The sequence below is a fragment of the Mirounga leonina genome, unplaced genomic scaffold (assembly GCF_011800145.1).
Source record: "Mirounga leonina isolate KUSES-001 unplaced genomic scaffold, KU_Mleo_1.0 Mir_175, whole genome shotgun sequence".
NCBI lineage: Eukaryota > Metazoa > Chordata > Mammalia > Carnivora > Phocidae > Mirounga > Mirounga leonina.
In genome coordinates, this window is record NW_023270453.1 from 8,613,329 (window position 1) to 8,635,315 (window position 21,987).

At 44.3% G+C, this 21,987-nt stretch overlaps 1 protein-coding gene across 7 annotated transcripts in view; it reads left to right on the forward strand.

Annotated features, from left to right (window-relative positions):
- FRMD4A (FERM domain containing 4A) overlaps positions 1-21,987 on the forward strand; it is a 310,088-nt gene that overhangs the window by 192,009 nt on the left and 96,092 nt on the right. For all 7 annotated transcript variants that reach the window (XM_035021598.1, XM_035021605.1, XM_035021599.1 and 4 more), the window contains exons 6-8: positions 7,025-7,081; positions 8,005-8,027; positions 20,510-20,593. In XM_035021598.1, coding sequence (XP_034877489.1) covers positions 7,025-7,081; positions 8,005-8,027; positions 20,510-20,593 — 164 coding nt within the window. The remainder of the gene's footprint in view (positions 1-7,024; positions 7,082-8,004; positions 8,028-20,509; positions 20,594-21,987) is intronic.

A 21,987-nucleotide genomic window follows, 5' to 3' on the forward strand; every position in this document is an offset into this window, starting at 1 on the left:
AAGGGAAATCGCTGTCAAAAATTAGTCACCACAATGATTTTCAAAAGTCTTGCAAACCACAAGTGCTAGGTCATAAAATGTTAAAATTTAACAATTTAAAATTTTAAATTTAAAAATTTTTAAAAAGAAGGAATTCCAAAGATAATATGGGATTGACCATCCACTCTTAAATATATATGTCACACTTAAATGTTTGATCTCAACGCTTCTCCTGTGCAACAATGATAACCAAAGAAACAGAACACATGATCACCATCTAAAGATGGACTGCAGTGTCCCTCTTTGGGTTGGAGGGAAAGTTGGCATGAGCGTTCTTCAGAGTGAATTTTTATGATCACCTTCCATGACCTATCACTGAACTAGGCATATAGACAATGCTCAGGAATTTGTTCTTAATAGATTGCTTTCCAATCCCAGGGAGCAAGGATTTGTGTATTTCCTATGAAATTAGCAAGTCTGGTGCCTGCATGTACCCACTGAGAGCAGATCATGTCAGAAAAGAAAAAGCGTGGGCGCCTGGGTGGCTCAGTTGGTTAAGCGACTGCCTTCGGCTCAGGTCATGATCCTGGAGTCCCAGGATCGAGTCCCGCATCGGGCTCCCTGCTCAGCGGGGAGTCTGCTTCTCCCTCTGACCCTCTTCCCTCTCGTGCTATCTCTCATTCTCTCTCACTCAAATAAATAAATGAAATTTTTTTTAAAAATCAGTTTAAAAAAAAAGAAAAAGCTTAAAATTCCTGCTTTATGTGGGCTGGGGGTCTTGCTCCGTCTTTTCTGAGATGTCCACATTGGTCTGGGAACCTCCCATGTTACTGAAATTTAAATAAGCATCCTTGGGCCACATTTGCTATGTAGGGCGAAACACCATCACTCTCGCTGAAATTGAAGTAAGTGGTCTTTATCCAAGATCTTCAAAGAGCTTTGCTAGTGAGCAGATTGTATCATCTCATCTGAAGATGAGAGAAACAAAGCCCGCAAATCAGGCCGCACAGGACAAAGGACCCAACATAAGTCTTAGTCTCAGACCTTCAGAGTCCTAGTCCTTATCTCTTAGTTTGATTATTACAGGGTTAGTGTGTGTGCTCATATGACGGGGCGGGAGGAAAAAAAGGACAGAGAGGGACTTTTGTTTTCAATTCTAGAAATAAATTCACTTGGGCTCATCATCTTGGTGGTGCCTGTGACCTCTACAAGAGAGACTCCCTGGGGTCACGACCCGGGCTGTAAACAGGAGACAGCAGGAGGAATCACTGTGCCACAAAGTGAGAGCATGGGGGCCCAGCCTGAGTGGCATGTACCCCAGTGGCTCATCAGCCAAACATGAAGTAACTTGACTGATGAAAAACTGGCAAAGGGCTAAGGATGACGGTTGTGCAAGACCGAGTCGGTCCTGTCCCTCACCGCAACCCCGGTTTGCTCGAGGCATCTTCATGCTGCCGTTATGGGTTGTGCAATGACCTGGGGTACATATACAGGCACAGGGAGGCCAACTCTGGGCATCAGGGCCACTTGGATGATACACTCACACTCGTAGACACACACCCACACAATGCTGTCCTCCTCTTTAAAAAAATACGTCTTTCCAACGATTCCTATAAATGGTCAACAGTGCTCAAGAACAGAGGCAACACTGGGGAGGTCAGATTACAAACCCCCGTGTGCCCAAATAAATACTACAACCAGGATGTTTGTAGTGTGTCTTGGGGTTTCCAGATCACCCCTCCGTGTCCTCACCAAACTCAGTAAAATAATTGGAAAAGAAATCATTATCCCCCTTCTCCTGATGAGGAAGATGAAACTCGAGGAGATCCGTTGATTCATTCAATGTCCCAGAGCTGTTGGGGGATGGGAACTAGAACCTGGAACTTTCCAGCGAGGGTAGAAATGATCTTAAGGAGGATGGCAAGAAACTGTAATCTTTAGGCATTTTGTGGTAAGAAGAGGGGTGGTGGCGGTTGGTGAGGGTTGACTGAGAAAACCCTTGGGCTGACTCTGCAAATTGTTCTGGATGGACTTGGTATAGATCATCCTCACTGAAATCTTGTCAACCTATCATATGGTGGTTAATCACGTTTTCTGTTACAATTATCTTATTCATCTTATGTGGAAAATTGGAATTTCTGTTGTTCAAATCCGACCACGGAGGAATGCTTTTCATTAAGATCCCTGAGCTGTGTGAAGACCACCACCAAGCCCCTCAGAGCAAGGGGATCGTGAAGAGGACCTCCAGTGCTCAGTACTTTTGGAAAAAGTCTTTAACACCTGCCGCTCACGGTTCTCTTGGGGCCATTTATTTGGAACTCTTGGAGACCCACAGATGGAAATCTTTCTGAGAATATTGTTCAGTTACACTGCTGATAAATGACCTCAGGCCTCTTCCCTCGGCTAGTGAATCACCTGGGATCAAACAATGCTGAGTGGGAGGAAGTGGGGCCATCCTCCCCAACCCCACTCTGAGCGTCCAAGCGCACACCTGCAGATAGCCACGTTTTGTCTTTCCGTGGCATTTTTCAAAAGATCAAAGAAAGCCAAACATGTTACTCAGTAGTAAGTAAGACGGATGCCCAGAGTACACCCTGAATGGCCGTAATAACCAGAAGGCATCACATTCTCTTCTGCCAGCACCTTCTTCATACTCGTGCATCTAAGGTAAAGTTCTTACATGCCCATCAGACCACCCTGGATTCCCAGGCAAGATTGGAGCTCAGCAAACACCCCGAAGATGCACCTCTCCAGTGGCTCTGAGAGCCTCAGGGGCACAGAGGAGGGTCATACCCTGGCCTCTGGGTCAGGCCAGCTGGGCAACACCTACAGCTCTTCCCTGACGGGTCTTCTCCCACTCCCCCTGTCCCATGCTGTCCTCAGCTAGCGAAAACCCAGCGCCGACTTGGCATGCCCTCTTTGTCGTCTTGTGCAGCTTATTTTCTCTGCTGGAGCAGAGACTCGTGAAAGATACCACCTCTGGATTGCCAGAGAAGTCATGTAAGAATAAGGCAGAGCTGTCTTTTGGATGGTTAGGTGGCAACTCTCTTCCATCGGGTTGTGTAAGCGTGCATGCTGTCTGAACCACTTCAGTCTTTAATCCTTTTCCCTCTTCCTGGCCACGTTTTGACTCGCCCTGTTTTTTTAATATCTTCCCTGGGAGACGGTCAAGGTCGGAGAAGGTGAAAACTCACCCCAGTTGAAGGGCGAGGATGCCCAGTTACCCTGAGGATGGGTGCGGTGAGGGAGAACTTGGGTAAATTGGGGCAGGCCTTGAATCATGCATTTTTGGTAGGTTTGACTCTAAATAATGGCACGTTCCAGTTCACATTCACCACCAGGTTCGTCTCTGACAGACTCTCCTGGAATTGTATAACGGACTGCATAAAATAAAATGAAATTTTCAAAGACCTTCCTCTGCCTTTGCTAACCTGCCCCTCCCCTCTGGTACATTTTCATTTAGCAGATGAGTCAAATAATGAACTAAAAGCTATGTTCACACTTAAAAGGGTTGTTCCTGATGGCTGGTTTTGAGTTGCATGCTAGTTATAGGCCTCTCCTCGAAGGTTAACGATTAGCCCGCCATCGACCATTAGCTGCACTGTGGGTGTAAATGTTTGACAGGAGAGCACACATCCCCGTACGGGACCGTGCGCGTGAGCGCTCAGCATGTCCTTGGTGGGAATGGAAAGGAACGGCGTGTGAGTAGAAATGGGCCATTGTGGAAACCCTGGACAGTGTTCCTGTTAATTTGTACACTGTTAAATGATTTACATTCTGATGGGATCTGGTAATCCCCGAAGGGCAATTGCACGCATTCCTCTGTCTCCCAACCCTGACAGTCTATATCAATTATGGTGGCCGTAAAGCTCTCTCGGCTGGTTACGCATAAAGAATTATTGTGCCCGATTCTTCCATCTGTTCTCTCCTTGGTTCTCTTAGCCCACACGTCTAAGGTGGTTCGGTAGCAAATATGATTATCCATCTTTGTAATTACTGAGCCTGAAAGAGCCCAAATGAGATCCCTCCTTCAAAAGATACAGGCTTGCTTGAGTGTGTTGTTTTGAATTCCATGATCCAGTTGTGGACCACAAAAAGAAATTAATTAGAAAACCATGAGTTTGGTTTATAATTCAAGGGAAAAGTAACTCTAGTTTTAGCTAACTTTGATGATAGATACAGTTCTGAGAACATGTTGGCTGAGACCAAGTCCTTATTTTTTTTACTAGAAAGAGAATTGACATAGTAGTTGCAGGTGTACAACATAATGATCCAATATTTGTGTACCTTGTGAAATGATTCCCAGAGTAGGTCTAGTTAGTATCCATCACCCCACATATACATTTTTTTTCTTGCGATGAGAACTTTCAAGATCTACCTCTCTTAGCAGCCTTCAAATATACGGTATAATAACCACTATAGTTACTGTGGTGTATATTACATCCTCAGGACTTACTTATTTTATAAACTGGGAAGTTTTTACCTGTTGATCCCCTTTACCCACTTCCCCCGCTGCCACCCCCCTGCCTCTGGCAACCACCAACCTGTTCTCTGTATCTATGAATTTTAATTTCCTTTCTTTCTTTTGGATTCCACGTATAAGTGATATCATATAATACTCGTCTTTCTCTGTCTAGCTTATTTCACTTAGCATAATGCCTTCAAGATCCATCCATGGTGTTCCAATGGCAAGATTTTGTCCTTTTTTATGGCTGAGTAATATTCCATAGTGTGTCTATCCCACATTTTCTTTATCCATTCATCAGTTGATGGACACTTAGGTTATTTCCATGTTTACAGCTGGCTGTCATAAATAATGCTGCAGTGAACAGGGGGGTGAAGATCTTTTTTCGAATTGGTGTTTTCATTTCCTTCGGACAAGTACCCAGAAGTGGACTTGCTGGGTCATAGGCTATTTCTATTTTTAATTTTTTGAGGAACCTCCATTGTGTTTTCTGTAGAGGCTGCCCCACTTTATACCCCCACTGAGAGTGCACAAGGGTTCCTTTTTCTCCACATGCTCACCAACACATGCCATTTCTTGTCTTTTTGATAATAGCCATTCTAACAAATGTCAGGTGATAACCCCTGAATCCTTATTGACTTAGGCGAATGCATGCACTCCGGGAGGTCCACCTGCTAGACAAGAGGTTGCAGGATTGTTTCCAGCCTCCTCTTAAGGCCTTGTGGCTTTGGGAGAGTCCTTTGACATTTTTGGATTTCTGATCTCAATAAAAGCAGAGGGCTGGGCTAGCTGGTGTCGTCGAAGCCTTGCTTAGCTCTAACGTGCTGTGGTCCCGTCCGCTGTAGCATCTAGTGATATGAGAGAGAGAAAAAGAAAAAAATGGACATTTCTACTGAAGTTTCAAAACAGAAGTACATTAGTTCATTTGTTTATTATTTTTCTGTGCTAATGGACTCCAGAGTTCCCTCTGTTTGTTTTTTTTAAGATCTTATTTATTTGACAGAGAGAGAGAGAGCACAAGAAGGGGAAGCAGCAGAGGGAAAGGGGGAGGGAGAAGCAGGCTCCCCGCTGAGCAAGGAGCCCCACTCTGGCCTCGATCCCAGTATGCTGGGATCATGACCCGAGCGGAAGGCAGACACTTAATCGACTGAGCCACCCAGGCGCCCCAGAGTTCCCTCTGTTTCTAAGATCTAAACTGTATATGGCAATACAGTGTCATGCACTTAAAATCTGTGAAGAGGGTAGATCTCATGTTAAGTGTTTTGTACCATGTGGTAAACACACACACACATAAAGGGACACGAAGACACTTTTGGAGGTGATGGATGTGTTTATCACCTTCAGTGTGGTGATGGTATCACAGATGTTTGCACACAGCCTCACTCCTCAAATTGTATATATTAAACATGCAGGGTTTTTGTGTATCAATTACACCTTAAACAGGTGTTTAGGAAACAGATATGAACTATATACATATTGAAATATATATGTATTCGATTTTTTTCAAAAACCACGGAGAGGTTTATGTCCTTTTAAGACCATATCCATAGATCGTGATTAAATTTTTTTTTTAAAAAAAGATTTTATTTATTTGACAGAGGGAGACACAGCAAGAAAGGGAACACAAGCAGGGGGAGCGGCAGGGGGAGAGGGAGAAGCAGGCTTCCCGCCGGGCAGGGAGCCCGATGCGGGGCTCGATCCCAGGACCCTGGGATCATGACCTGAGCCGAAGGCAGACGCTTAACGACTGAGCCACCCAGACACCCCATGATTAAGTATTTAAGGAAAGAAGCATTTTTAAACTTAGACTCTGTGGGGCACCTGGGTGGCTCAGTCAGATCCCAGGGTCCTGGGATGGAGCCCCGCATCGGGCTCCCTGCTCAGCGGGGACCCTCTCCCTCTGCCTGCCGCTCCCCCTGCTTGTGCTCGCTCTCTCTGACAAATAAGTAAATTAATTCTTTAAAAAAATAAAAAATAAATAAATAAACTTAGATTCTGTGGCAATGCTGGTCTAAAGAACTCTCTGCAATGACGGAAGTGCCCTGTATCTGCTCCGAACCCGTGGTAGCCAACAGCTACATCCAACTGTTAGTGCTTGAAGCAATGAGGCCATTGCAATGAGAAACTGTATTTTTAATTTCATTTCCTTTTAATTTGAAGAGTTACAATCCTGTTATGACTTTTTTTTTTCTTCAATAAAGCCTTACTCCTGGTTCTAAGGTAGAGTTTACAAAGAAAACACAGTTGGATATCAAGTAACCTTACTCCATTGATGAACCAGATTAACAAATTTGTAAAACACTCAGGACTGGCCCACAACCTGATTTCTCAAGATTTAACAGATAAGGCCTTTGAGGTGACTGAGAAGGCCCAGGACCACTGGGTCCCTTCTGGCTAAAAGCCGTGAATGGGATGTCAGGGAGCATTTGGGGTCAAGTCATTCAGACCACAGATATTCTGAGGGTTTGAGATTCTGGGGTATAGCTCAGAAAAGGAAGACCGGGCCTTTTTTTAAGGAGATGTTGTAAAGAAATCAGTAAAAGTACCAAACTTACCTTCCTTGTTGATTTTTCCTTTCAGGAGCTGATCGACGTTGACAGTGAAGTGGTATTTGAATTGGCCTCCTATATTTTACAGGTAGGTTGTTCTGCCCTCATCTGTGCATCCCAGAGCCACACCCAGAAGAGACAGGAATAAGATTTAGCATCCACAGCTAGCTGCCATATCCTCTCCCTATTCATCATCTTAATTATTTATAGCACTAACGGGAAGGAGCTACGCCATAGCAGTAAATAGGAGCTTCTGGTATTCCCAAGTTTTATCATGGTGTCTCTCTGCAAAGGAAAACTGTGTGTATATCATTAGTCTGGGGGAAACTGAGATTCATTCAGTGACTCCATTTTCTTCAGGTTTGGTGCCCTCCCCACTCTGGAGAAAGCCAAGTCAATAGCAGAATTAATTGTCAAGAGAATCATTTCATACCGTGTGGAAAGGCAAGGAGAGACCGTTAGCTTATGCGTAAAAGAGTTATTAATGAAAATTAGCAACAATGACAAATTAATCACACTGGCAAGATGAATTGAAAGAAGGTCATTAATTTATTTCTCCCAGAAAGCTTTATTGAACAACTACCATATTCAAGGCATGGTGCTAGATTCATTAAAGGTTCCATGGTTCCTCTGTAGTATAATCGGGAAGGAGCCCACAGTACAAGACAACACAATTAACTCGAGACAGAGACAGCTCTACCCAGACACACCTTCCGATTCCGAATCTTTAAACTAGAAAAAGGTAAACCAGGGTCTAGGAAGGGGAAATGTGTATTTTGCCATTATGAATCGCTTTCTTTGTATATAACTTTCTAAAGTGTAATTTAGTGTCTCGGATTCAGGTGGCAAATGCCTGGTCTTTCCTTGTCGGCTTCCTGTAGCAGATAGGACAACAGAAGTAGTAAGCTGAGCTTCCTCAGTGCAGAAGTTGTCGTGACCAGGGAATGTGTTTGAAAGTCTGGCACACTGGACTGGAACGTTTCACTGACGTTGACTTTTTTTCTTCTACAGGAGGCAAAGGGAGATTTTTCTAGGTGAGTTTACAAAAGGTTAGGGGGTTTTTTGGTTTTGTTATTTTGGGGGGTCATGTGCTCTGTTACATCTCTATTAAAAGAAATTATTCTTTGGATCCTTTGTAGGAGGACAGTGCTTTCATATTATATATTAATGATGAGCTCCAACTACCTCAGGCAGAGGAAACGTTATAATAGCAAGGAGGATCTTCTGTACTAAATGAAAAGCCTAGAGGTGACTAAAAGCTGAGAGTCACACCTAGTGTCACCCATGGCCATTGTCTAGAGGGTTGTCAGGTTGCCCAAGTGTGTCCATGGAGTCGGGAATCACCACTCTGGTGTGAACAGGGCTTCAGATAACCCTGTGATGTGGATATCTTTTTTTCTCTCTCTCATTTTTAGTCCCCTGACCCTCCAGAGGACAAATGCTATCCCATAGGGAGATTGCCTTCATAAAAGTATTACAGTCCTCCGCTTCTACTTTTCTTCCTTCTCTAGATAGTACACTGGAGAGAATGTCAACACTTAACCACTGGGGACACTGTGGGCTGCTTATTAACCCCGTAGAAATGCCAGCTTCAGCCTTGCCGTTCATTCCCTGAGGCATCGCCTGCCACCCCACGTGGTTGCATTGCCTCTCAGCTTCTCATGATCGCAACTGGAGCCTGTACAGAATAGGGAGGGGAGCCCCCCACCAACAGGACTGTCTGCTCAAAGACAGGCGTGACTCCTGGTATTCTGTGTTATTGAACTCCCTGAGAGATGTCTGGGATAGCCTGTGTGTTAGAATCAGGGTCTAAAGGTCCAAGAAAACAGAGTGTCAGGGCGTAGCATTCTGGCTTATCGATAGGAAATTAGCAAAATTGGCATTAAAAAGAAAAACAAATCCTGCCTCTACTCCTTGAAGGAACTTGTGTGTGTTCTCATGCTTTGGTGGATTTGATCTGTAACATAAATATCTTGGGTTTTGCAGGCCCTACAATCTCTGTTGTCATTACTCAGCTCTCCCTTTGCAAATGTAAAAGCAGCCACAGAGAGTAGGTAAATAAATGAACGTAACAGTGTTCCAATAAAACTTTATTTATAAACTTGGAAATCTGAATTCTGTATACATTTTCTTGTATCATGAAATACTATTCTTTTGATTTTTTTTTTTCCCTAACCATTTAAAGAATGTAAAAGCCATTCTTAGCTCGTGGGCCATATAAAAACAGGCAGAGGGCTGGATCTAGCTGGTGAGTTGCAGTGTGCTTACCCCGGATTCTAAAATGAGTCCCTTCAGCTCAGTTTGAATATTTGCATAAGGAGACCTCCAGGCCCTTTTTATTTAGACTTCCCAAGTTCTTGCTATAAAGCAGAGATAGTCAATTTTTTTTTTTAAACTAAGGCTGTTTTACAGCCTGAACTGGAGACCTTAAACATTGTAGGTGGCCAATGACCATTGACCATATTTGTTGAATGAAACATTTTCTATATCCTGAAGATATCCTGTTTTTTATAGTTGTTACTTTTTTATGCCCTTCATTTAGCATTGGAATTGGGGGGGTTGATAAGTGCAGGGTCATTATACTTACAAAGGTTTCTGGTCTCATGAAAAATCGTTTTAACAACCACAGGTCCAGTGGATTCTCTGAAGGTACTTTTCTCCCCTTGGCTTTCACGAGCTCTGAACTCTGCTGTAAATATTATTTATTTTTGAGAGTCCCCTGACAGGATGGAATGTGAACTGGGACCAGTGGAGTCTGGCCCCCCAGATCATGGGAACGTGTGGCCACAGGGATTGCCAAGGAGGAGGATGTGTAGGCCTGGCCTCCCAGTAATTCATGGCCCCCTAATGAGCTTGTGGAATGCCAGCTTGTGGGCCTCAGGGAAACAAAGGATCCTGCTTTAGCTTCATTTGTCAAAGCGCTGCCTCTCGGTTTGTTTGTCCCCAGCTGTCTGGCGAAAGAACTAGCCGCCAGGGGAGGGAGAGGTCAGACACCTTAGCCCAAAGGTCAGTTTATCTGCCAGCCTAGCACTCCCATCATGGAAGGTGGAGGTGATCTATTATGTGGGGTGCCCTGATAAACACCCGGTGTCTGCAGCAGGCCCGTTTGGAGGCTCCCGGGGCCTGGAGTTTGGGAAGAAGAGAAGTAATTCTAAATTCCTTGTTTGGGCCTCTTCCCACCTGGAGTTTGGGAAGAAGAGAAGTAATTCTAAATTCCTTGTTTGGGCCTCTTCCCACCTATGCCCAGGGAAAGCCCCAGAACATTGACGTCGATCATATTTGGTTTGGTGGCTGAACATTAGGCATGTTAGATGTCCCATTCTCATAATTGAGTATTTTAGAGTTATCTTTTGCCCTATTAATAATTAATGCAGAGCTGTGCCACCATAGTTGTATTTAACTGGAAGACCTCGACTTGTATACATACCCTGTAAATATAATACGTCTTCCTGAACAGTGTCAATAAAATGAGATGTCGGTTTAGAATACAGAGAACACCACAGAAGGCTTTTAATTTTTTTTAAGATTTATTTATTTATTCATTTATTCATTTATTTGTTTTAGTTTATTTATTTGACAGAGAGAGAGCAAGAGCACAAGCCGGGGGAACAGTAGAGGGAGGGGGAGAAGCAGGCTCCCTGCAAAGCAGGGAGCCCGACACAGGGCTCGATCCCAGGACCCTGGGATCACAACCTGAGCCAAAGGCAGACGCCTAATGACTGAGCCACCCAGGCACCTCAAGATTTATTTATTTATTTTAGAGAGAGAGAGAAAAAGAGTGTGAGCAGAGCGTGAAGGAGAGAGAGAGAATCCCAAGCAGACTCCCCACTGAGTGTGGAGCCCCACGTGGGACTTGATCCCTGGATCCTGAGATCATGACCTGAGCCAAATTCAAGAGTCAGACACTTACCTGACTGAACCACTTGGGTGCCCCTGCAGAGGGCTTTAAAATAAGGCATGGTCCAGGGCTTAAGTCTAGGATATTCTAGAATCTAGAGGCTTAAAGAACCTTTTTAAACTAATGGTCACACACGAAAGACAAAGTAACACTTTTATAACCGGAGGGTCCTGAATCTAACTTCCTAGAAGGCTATTTTGCCCCTGGGGGTGCTATTATTCTATATATTTACGTGTCAGTGAATATATATGAATTACATTGAGGGGAATGAATATTAAACATCTACAAATTATGGGAGTAGTTTCCTTGAAATACAAGAGGAAACGGGTTATTTTTACAAAAAGGAGAAGTCAAAAGTGCTGATATACTTTAATAGAAGGAGAACTGTGTATGGACAACCCAGAATCAAAATCCTCACAGGCTGTTCTGTTTCTTCTTTTGGACTTATTTTGCCCAGCAGACCCCTGAAGGCTTATTCTTACATAACTCCCTTTTCTTTCCAATGAGTGGAAATGCTCACCGTCCTGTCTTCTTGGACTTGGCCATGAAATGCTGGGTTGAGCATTGCTGAAAGAAAATGACCAGGGTCTAGATAGATACGAAGCATTGTCCCTGGTAGGAAGAAATCTGTGTCATACATGTTCATATTCTAACATAATGGGACAGATTTGTGAGATAGCATTAAAGGTTTAGGAAGTGGTCTTATCTAAAAATAATATTTTCTCACTTGTATTATTTTCCTTAGCACAGCATGATAATCGTACTTCCCTTCCTGGTGTCTGTTTGTGTACAAAAATGAGTGTCCATCAACAATCCGGAAATGTAGAGTTGGCGTTTCTGTTTAAAAACCATTGAATAGCCTAAGAATTGCTAAGCGTGGCGGCTCTGTAGGCAGATGTTAGGTTGAGAAGGATCAACGCTGTTTAAAAACAGAAAGTTCTTATTTGATTATCGCTCCTGGACATTGGTCAGCTAACAAACACTCCCCGTGATTTATACATACTTTATGCATCACAAACGCTGCAGTGGTTTGAGCGCTGAACACCGATATTTCCTATTTAAAAAATTAAAGAAAAAACCTTGAGTTATTATAGGAAAATAATAATCTCTTCCTTAAAAAGGTCAGTGCCGGAACCCCTCATTGAATCAACTGAACAGGACATCCAGATTGTATAGTTACATTCTGATGTAATTTAACAGAAGACTTCTTGCTACATTGTATGCAAAAGCTTGATTATTTTTTTTTTCTCTAAGGGGACCTTTACTGAAAAGCCTTGTGACCAGTCTCTTATCTTGATTTGGAGAATCACCTCACATTTTACTTTCTATCAGCCCTTTTGATACTTCCAAAAGGGTGCCGCGAGAAAAGGAAAGAAAAATCGTTCTTAAACATTTTGTCAAATCAGTCAATTGATTAAAAAATAGCTTATGCTGAACAGCACAACTAAATGCCCAAATCACACTACCTTTAATATAAAGAACCATCCAAACATTAACAGGGACTAGTGAAAAAACATCTGTTATATAGAATTTTTTGTTAAGATTTATTGAAACCAGATCAGTAAAGCTCTGTTACACTGGGCCGTCTGTTGGGACCTGGAAATATCTTTGTTATAGAGGACCAGATGTACTGATGCTAATCATTAAAACAGGATTCTACCAGTATAAGATTTATCAGGACCAGTAAGCAAACAGCACCTGGAAAACACTGATATTAACATTTCACGTAAAGGTCTGTGGGCCACATTTTGCTTACCTGTTCTGCCGAGCCTGTCATGTGCCTAAGGGGCAGGAGAAGGGAAACCTACATCTGCAGGCTCTCTGTTCCAAAATAAACACAGCAACCACAGGAAAAGAAGTGAAGCTGTGATCGAGTACTTGGGGTCAGTTTATATGACATCTGTACAAAGTGAAATGCAGGTCCAAGTATTAGCTCAGCAGAGTTCAGGAGTAGGTAAGAAATTTCACCGTGTCCCGTTTAGCAACCTACAGGCTTCTAATTCCATTTCTTAAAATAATAATAAGATATTAATAATAGAAATAATAATGTTTTCTAAAACAGAGCATTGCATTACTCAGTCGGTACTAAGGAGTGAGCAGTCCTCCATCACAGGGGAAATTGATTTTTCCCTCCCTTTCAGGAGAGGAATTGGAGTATTTATATGTGCTGGAAAATTCCCTTTAACTTTCACAGGCTGCATGTTCTCAGGTCTCTGGGGGTATAGTTAGAAGCAAAAAAAAAAAAAGTAATGACCTTTTGATATTTTATCTTCTGTAAACTGTGGGACCGTGTGTTCACTAGTCTGGAAAGACAAAATGAAATTTCTGTGACAAAAAAAAAAAGTATACCCTCTTGATTTTTTGTCTTTTGTTTGAAATCTTTTCTGCCTTTTCAACAAGCATTTCTGCATTAACGTAAATGAAGCTTGGCCCTCTGGTGTCTGAAAACTCCAGGTTTGTGGGCCTTTTTGTCAGACCAGAACGAGACCTTTCAGGCAGTCATAAGTTAAAGGCAGAATTTTAGAAGATCCACAGGAAAAGAAGACAAAGAGCTGGTTTTCTTCAGAAAGACTTTTTTAATAACATAAACATTAGTGTAGATTACTGTCTTTACAAAGGTGACAATGTTATTTTCTTGCCCGGTGTTGAAAGTTGATTAATCTAAGGCACCAGCCTGTAAATCACAGTTCTGAGTCCACTGATATCATTACTTTGCATTTCCATAAATTTTACTACTACTAAAGCAAGCTTGGCTTTAAATCATTATTAGGGCATTTGATCATTTGGCATATGTTTTCCAGCAATTTTTTAATTGGCCTCTTGAAAGAAACAGACTGGTAGTAATCATATAGCGAGCGAAATAGAGTTGCTGAGACTCTTAGATAATTAGTCTCAGACAGTGGTGTTTGGAATAGTCAACATTTGGAATATAACTGATATAACCTCATAGTATCTTAATACACCAGATTTGCAAATGTCCCTATTGGAAACTTTCTAGAAAATTTATCTGTTAAGCTTGAAACACATCTGTCAGCCCAAAGAAGAGTTTCTGTGGGAAGAATTTAAATTTATATAATTCTCCTATATTATTTCACAGGAAGGGAGAGAGAGGGAGAGAGAGAGAAAGGGGTGTGTGATGTTTTTCCCATGATTTAAGCGAGAAACAGCCGGAATCTTTCACGCCGGCAAGGCCTTTTGAAAGGAAGAGAATCTGTGAAAATTTGAAACAAAATGTTCAAGTGGAAAAGTTATAAATTGTTACAGAAATCTTTGTTTTAAGCACAAAAGTCCATTTTACTGAGCTTTTCAAGTGTGTAATTCACATTTTCTGAGCATAGAAAAGTATTCAGATAGGGCGCCTGGGTGGCTCAGTTGGTTAAGCGACTGCCTTCGGCTCAGGTCATGATCCTGGAGTCCCGGGATCGAGTCCCGCATCGGGCTCCCTGCTCGGCAGGGAGCCTGCTTCTCCCTCTGACCCTCCCCCCTCTCATGTGCTCTCTCTCTCTCATTCTCTCTCTCTCAAATAAATAAATAAAATCTTTAAAAAAAAAAAAGAAAGAAAAGTATTCAGATAGGGTATTTTGCAGGATGTTAATCTTCAAATCCTGTGGGAATGGTTTAGATCTAAAGTAAGGAGGAGATTTTATATTATGATAGTTGTCTCTTTTGTGAAGCCTTTATGTAATGTCAATATCTTTTTTCGAGTTGACCTTGTGAATAGCACAGCAGCTCATGGCTTTAACACGACGTCAGTTTTTCAAAATTAAGATGCCCACTCTAAAGGGTGATGTAGCAAATTCATCAGTTGCTTCTTCTTGTGCTATTTAAGATTATTGTCTTCAATTGTAGACTTAGAAAAATTTTTAAAAACTGGTTTTGAATGTTACAAGTTTACAACTATGTTAGGAACTCATAAAATGTTTTGCATCACCCTAGGAAGCCAAACTCACTAGTGAAGAAAAAAAAAATCTTTACTTAGATATATATTAGTACTTAGCATCAGAAATAAAGGCACATAATTCATAATGTTTGTAATGTTGCCCCTCTGTACAGTGTGGCCTGTTTATCCATGATGCATGCCCATGGATCTAGAATCTGGAATCTAGAATCTAGAATCCCATGCTAGAGAAGTCTCGGGGCGGGGGCGGGGGGGCAGGTGCTTCTGTTTGTCCGCAGATGGTCACACAATTGCCAGGAGAACCTTTACAGACAACATCCCAGCTACAGCTTTTTGAGCCCTCCCTACACACCTAAAAAAAAGTAGGTGATAGGGAGGAGATCGGCAAGTGTCTCATTTTCTTTGTTATAACATGGACTTGAACTTGGTTCACAAAGAAGAAGGAGAAAGAAATAGTTCCCTGCATTTTTTTTTAAAGATTTTATTTATTTATTTGAGAGAGGGAGAGCATGAGTAGGGGGAGAGGCAGATGGAGAGGGAGAGGCAGACTCCCCGCTGAGCATGGACCCTGATGTGAGGCTCGATCCCAGGACCATGTGATCATGACCTGAGCCAAAGGCAGACGCTTTTTGTTTGTTTGTTTAATTTTATTTTATTATGTTATGTTAATCACCGTACATTACATCATTAGTTTTTGATGTAGTGTTCCATGATTCATTGTTTGCGTATAACACCCAGTGCTCCATTCAATACGTGCCCTCTTTAATACCCATCACCAGGCTAACCCAGCCCCTTAACCCCCTCCCCTCTAGAACCCTCAGTTTGTTTCTCAGAGTCCATAGTCTCTCATGGTTCATCTCCCCCTCCGATTTCCCCCCCTTCATTTTTCCCTTCCTACTATCTTCTCTTTTTTTTTTAACATATAACGTATTATTTGTTTCAGGGGTACAGGTCTGTGATTCAACAGTCTTACACAATTCACAGCACTCACCATAGCACATACCCTCTGCAATGTCTATCACCCAGCCACCCCATCCCTCCCACCCCCCACCACTCCAGCAACCCTCAGTTTGTTTCCTGAGATTAAGAATTCCTCATATCAGTGAGATCATATGATACATGTCTTTCTCTGATTGACTTAAAGAACAAATAATCCAATCAAGAAATGGGCAGAAGATATGAACAGACATTTTTCCAAGGAAGACATCCAAATGGCCAACAGACACATGAAAAAGTGCTCACCATCGCTCGGCATCAGGGAAATCCAAAAGCAGAAGCTTAACAGACTGAGCCACCCAGGCGCCCTCCTGCATGGCTTTTAAAGATCAGCAAAGAAGGGGCGCCTGGGTGGCTCAGTGGTTGGGCGTCTGCCTTCGGCTTGGGTCATGATCCCAAGGTCCTGGGATGGAGCCCTGCGTCGGGCTCCCTGCTTGGCAGGAAGCCTGCTTCTCCCTTTCCCACTCTCCCTGTTTGTGTTCCTGCTCTCTCTATCTGCTATCTCTCTCTCTGTCAAATAAATAAAATCCTAAAAAAAAAAAAAAAAAAGCAGCAAAGAAGAAAAAATACACAGCTTCCCTTATTAATCTATCTCAGAGGTTTCTAGATTCATTGTAACATCGAATAAAGTTGTTGAGACCCACAGTGCATGTCTGAAACTTTAGTCCCCGTGTTTCCAAATTCAGAAATTTGTAGGTTTTAGACAGTGATTCGGGGTATTCCTGCACACCATGTCAGCGTCTGGGGGGGCACCGGGAGCCCCGTTTCTTACCGTGCCTGCGCCAGAACATGGATATGTGCACCACGTGGAACAGAGAAATGTCAAACATTGCCTTGGGTGAAAAGTTTAGGTTTGCCACCAGCTGGGTTAAGAAATGTCCATTTCTTAGAGCTTTTCAGACTTGGGAATTGTGGATCATGAGGACTCTTTTACTTATGAAGTCCCTCCCCCTGGGGAACTTGAGCTTCATGATGGGAGGCATGGAGACATTATTAGTGTGACACGAGCATCGTGTTGCCTTTTCTGAATTTCAGGGCAGTGCTCCCTGTTTAGTGCTCTTTAGTGTTTTAGTACCATGTGCCTCAAAACCCCTAGATGCAGGAAGAATTCTGCCGCACTAAGCATGTTCTCTTTGCCCCAGATTTGTCCCGCAAATTATGGACATCTCCTGAAAAAGTATTTCCTCACTTTTTTTTTTTAAAGATTTTATTTATTTATTTTGACAGAGAGAGACACAGCGAGAGAGGGAACACAAGCAGGGGGAGTGGGAGAGGGAGAAGCAGGCTTCCCGCTGAGCAAGGAGCCCGATGCGGGGCTTGATCCCAGAACCCTGGGATCATGACCTGAGCCGAAGGCAGACGCTTAACAACTGAGCCACCCAGGCGCCCCTCCTCACTTTTTTAAAGGAAAACAAACCCGTGTGGATTTTGCTAATTTGCTCTCAAATTTGATTTTTGCTTCCTTGGCTTTATGGTGTCTTAGTTAAATTTGTCGTTGCTGTTATTCAGGCAAATTCCCCGTTTGATGTATTCCTAGAAATCTTAGAAAGTTTTCTTAGTAGATCATTCAAACTTCCTATGTTTGATGAGCAGTGTAGGTGGTAGAAGAGAGACCCATCATCTCAAAGAGCCCCCTAAACCAAAGACTGGCGCAGCATCGGGAGTCCCCTTTTTTTGCTGGCAACATTAATAACTACCTAAAAGTTTTTAATAGAATCTGGTTAACAGGGCACCTGGGTGGCTCAGTCATTTAAGTGTCTGCCTTCGGCTCGGGTCATGATCCCAGGGTCCTGGGATCGAGTGCCACATCAGGCTCCCTGCTCAGCGGGGAGTCTGCTTGTCCCTCTCTCTTTCAAATAAATAAATAAATAAATCTTTTAAGAAAAAGAATCTGGTTAATGTTTAAAATAAGAAAAACTTCGGTTTTATTCTCAGTTTAGCAAATGACTCTCCAAGAGACCATTTTTCTTTTTCTAAAAATGAAACATGAACTGTTTTCGGGTGTCTTCTAAGTTAGCATTTATCAGGTGCACTGAACTCTGGGGGAGATGTCCAAGTCAGTGGAAGATCCTGAGAGAGGAAGCTGGGAACTTCTAGCATATTCATTAGGTTTTAGCTTCTCACACTTCTGGAGATGGGGTGACCAGGTCTCCCTTCGGGGCAACTGTGTGATACACGGCCACAGAGCGGGGCCAGATCATTCCACAGGGCTGACTACCTCTAAGTTAGTGCAGATGTTTACGGACAGCAGAAAGGCAAATAGAACATTTCTACATAGTTGTCCTTTAGGAAGGATTAAGAGCCATGGATCCCTTCCAGAATGTAATGGATTTGGACGGGCTTCACGCCTTAGTGATTTCTTGTTATATTTGTCTGTGTAACCTTGCCCTGGGGGAGAGCTGGAGAAGCCCCTGCAGGCTCCAGCGAGGAAGTCAAGCCTGTGATTGTCATCGGGGAAACCTGTTTGCCAACAAACTAGTGTTTGGTGGGTAAGACAATCCCTTCCTCCTTGAGTTCCTTCCTTCCCCAAATATACTCTAAATGGGATGAGTGTGAGTAAACCCAAACTCCAGCTTCAGCTTCACTGCTTCTCCCACAGCTTTGGCCAGTAAAAGTTCATCCCCAAAGAGTGCTTTTCAATATTTACAGAGACTCAAATCCCTGTTATCGGGGTGCTTGTACTTAAAAGGGGAGAGGTAAGCTCCATAAATTCATCATTTGGGCTCTCCAGGGTTTGGTGAACTGAATATTTTACACTATGCCTTCATAGCATGGGATTAAAAATTTCAAACTCTGCTTGGGAACTGAATTGTCCTGAACACAGGAAGCTTCACTGTTTGAAAACCTCCAGGGACTAACCATTGCCTACTGGATGCGTTTGAACTCCCTGAGCCTGGAATTGAAGGTCCTCACAATTCTGTGCCTAATCTGCCTAGCAGTTGGCCTAATTTCCCCTCACCACCCCCCGCCACACACACTCCAATTGATCTTCCTGGCTCAGCGTACCTGCCACCACACTCCACTGTGTCCCACCAAGGAGAAAAGGATATTCCTAGGAATATCCATACAGACCCTGCCCCAAAGCTTGCTCTTCCCCAAGAGCCCAGGGGGCTCTCTTTCCTCTGAGCTACTGAATTCGTTGAGTCAACATGATCAAACGCTGCCCTTACATTCAGTTACCTTTCTGTTCGCACGTCCTGCCTGCCCACTAACTCGTGAGCCCCTCTCGGATGAGGACTGTGGCTTATCATTTTTGCATCCCCTGCACTACCTTCCCTACAGCAGGGGCTCCCCAAATACCTTCAGCTTCTTAGTGATTAATTGATAAATCCTTGCCTTAGCACTTAGGTGATAACAGTTGAAATACTTGGATTTATTGATTCGAACAGTAGCAAGTTGAGCCTTCTGGTTGGTTGGTTCAAAGCCAAGGACTCACAAACATCGCCCGTACCGTTTCTCACTCCACTTGGGAAACGCCCTTTCTGCGAGCGGCTGTGTCCCCAGCCAACATCCGTGTGTTTCTTTGTCACGACATCGATGAACTGAAAGTATTGGAGTGGTTTTGCCCAGTGGCACGGGGTATCCCCAGGGGAGCTGCTGATCCATTGCCGAGGACAGCATTCCCGGCTGGGTGGGATCTCACGGAGGGCGCGTCCTCCGGTGAGCAGCATGGGTGTTGGGGGGTTTGCTGTGCAGATGCCTCAGGGGTTCCCTGTCTGTGACTGTGCTTCTCCTTCCTCCATATCTATTTACTGAACTCCTAACTCATTGCTCTTCTGATGTTATTGCCCAGCGTCCCAGTGACCAAAATCTGCCTTGCTTTGTGTGAGAGCACAGAAGTTAGAACTGAGGACCAAGGCAGGCTCTGTGGGGTGAGCCTCCGCCAGCCTCACAGGGGCCATGAGATGCTTGCTGGACCTCTAAATACCAAAACCGCCCCGGGGCGGAGGCCAGGGATTGCGTCTGGAGGTAGAGTGGGTACAAACGGCAAATTCACTGGCCCAGTGGGCGTGCAGGGCTGCTGAGTGTGCGGACTGGAGTGAAGGCTCTGAAAAGCACTGGGTAAAACCCAGAAGAGTTTTAAGTGTCCTTCAGACCTGAGAACATGTGAGTCTGGGGGGAAAAGGATTTCTGGTGCCAGGACCTCCTACCAGTACCAGATAATCCACTTCCCACTCTCAGAGTCATTTACAGGCCTTATCAAAAGCAAAAGTTATTTGTCATATTTTGGACAACAGTTTCCAGCGTGTGGTCAATCCAAGCTAAGAAAACTAGCATTGGGTGTCAGCAAGGGAAACAGCTCTCAAGGAGAAGCAGTCCATTCTCGGAGGCCCTTGAGCCCCTGCCGGATCCCTGGGAGCTTCTCCCACAGGACCCTGGTGACCCTTCTTCTCCCAGATTCGTGCCACTCGGGGGGCACTGGGTCTGTGTCCCGCTCCGTGTAGCGGCCTCCTGTGAGCAGTCTGCTCTGCCCTATTCCGCACCCCAGGGGAGAGGGCCGCTGGACCCTGCACCCTGTGTGTTCTCTTTCCTCTTTATTAAATAAATTAATTAAAAGGGAGCACCCCTTCCTCCCCGCCCCCGACTTTTCATTCAAAGGGAACAGATATGGGGTCTCTCGGCCAAGGCTCCTGGGTCAGGTCAGATCCCAGAGCACGCGGTGGCTTTCTTGGATGGAGGGTGAGCCATTCCTTGGCATTCTCTGTCCCCTCCCTCTCTTCCAGCAATGAGGTGGTGAGGAGTGACTTGAAGAAGTTGCCTGCGCTTCCCACTCAAGCCCTGAAGGAGCACCCTTCCCTGGCCTACTGGTAAGCTGCACCCCCTCCACACACCCCTCAGGAGCAAGCCCGCACGGGGCGCCGGGGGCTCGGGATGGCCGAGGGTCAGGCTGGACCCCAGCCCGACCGACTCCATCTTGTCTGAGTGGCTTGGGCCTCAGTCAGACCATTTCCCGCATGTATTTAGATGCCATGGTTTGCGTGAGATCTCCTTTTTTTCTGTTTTCTTTAACAAGAGGAAAAAAAAAAACCTTCTAAAATTTCACTTTAGATGCTTTGCAAACTCCTTGGAGACCCTTTCATGTGCTGCTCGAGTTTCGTACTGGAATCCTTGTCATTTGATGACAGGATGTGTGAGGTTTTGAGATGTGGGAGGACTACGGGGTTGTTGTTTTTTTTTCTTCGCAGAAGAGAGAGATTGATTCTTCGATTTTCCCACAATGTTTCATATCTCCTGATTTGGCTGCCATGTAACATTCCGCCCTAGTTCATCTGCCAGGCCCTGAATTACTGATTCTGAACAAAACGGGCATGCGAAAGGGTCCCGGATTACGGTTCTGGTCACAGTGGAGCGGGGCCTGCATTCCTGGGTGATGTGCGCAAACTCTGTGTGCACGGGCCCTGGCCACTGCCCACCCCCCCGACAGGCAGCGTGCCGCGTCCCTCATGTCCCTCTGACTTGCAGTGAGCGTTGACTGCTTTTATAAACAACAACAATAATAAAATAATAAGAATAAATAAATAATAAAACAACAATAATAATAAAACAAAAATCGCAGAACAGGTCAGTCCTGATCGATTGTATCATGTGACTCTTCTAAGCACTTCTTTACTCTGCTTTATGAAACGTACGGATTACTAACATGTCATCACCTCTGGACACGTTTGCAGTCGGCACACTCGTGGCTCAGCCATGCAGGTGGCTCTGAGAGCCCCCTTTGGCTGGAATGGGACATGCTTCGAGGGCATTAGCCGGATGAAACTCCAGTGCAGAAGTCGGTTCTCCTCAAGAGACCACATGATGGGGTAGCGGGAGCAGAAATGAGAAGCCGAGTCCTGGGGCAGAGAGCTCCCTCCAGGCTGCTGGCCTGCCCCAGTCTCATCTCTCTGAGCTGTTTTTTGCCATTCATCCTTTGCTAACACAGGTGTCGATATCCTGTGGCTTTATAGAATTATAATCTGCCCCCCAGAACACAATCTGTTTAGCATGCCACTGTGCCTTCTTCCGGCTTGGCTGTCTGCACATGGGAACACCAACAGATGACACTCTTGTTCCCTTGTCCCTGGAGCCCTGTTGCCCTCTCCCGGTCCCCTACGCTCCCTGGGCCTTATGTTCTGGGCCCCACCCCCAGCTGTTCACGTTTAGGGAACCAAGAGCGAAGGAGCTAGAGACACAAGACTATAACTCTGAAGACCAATAGTTC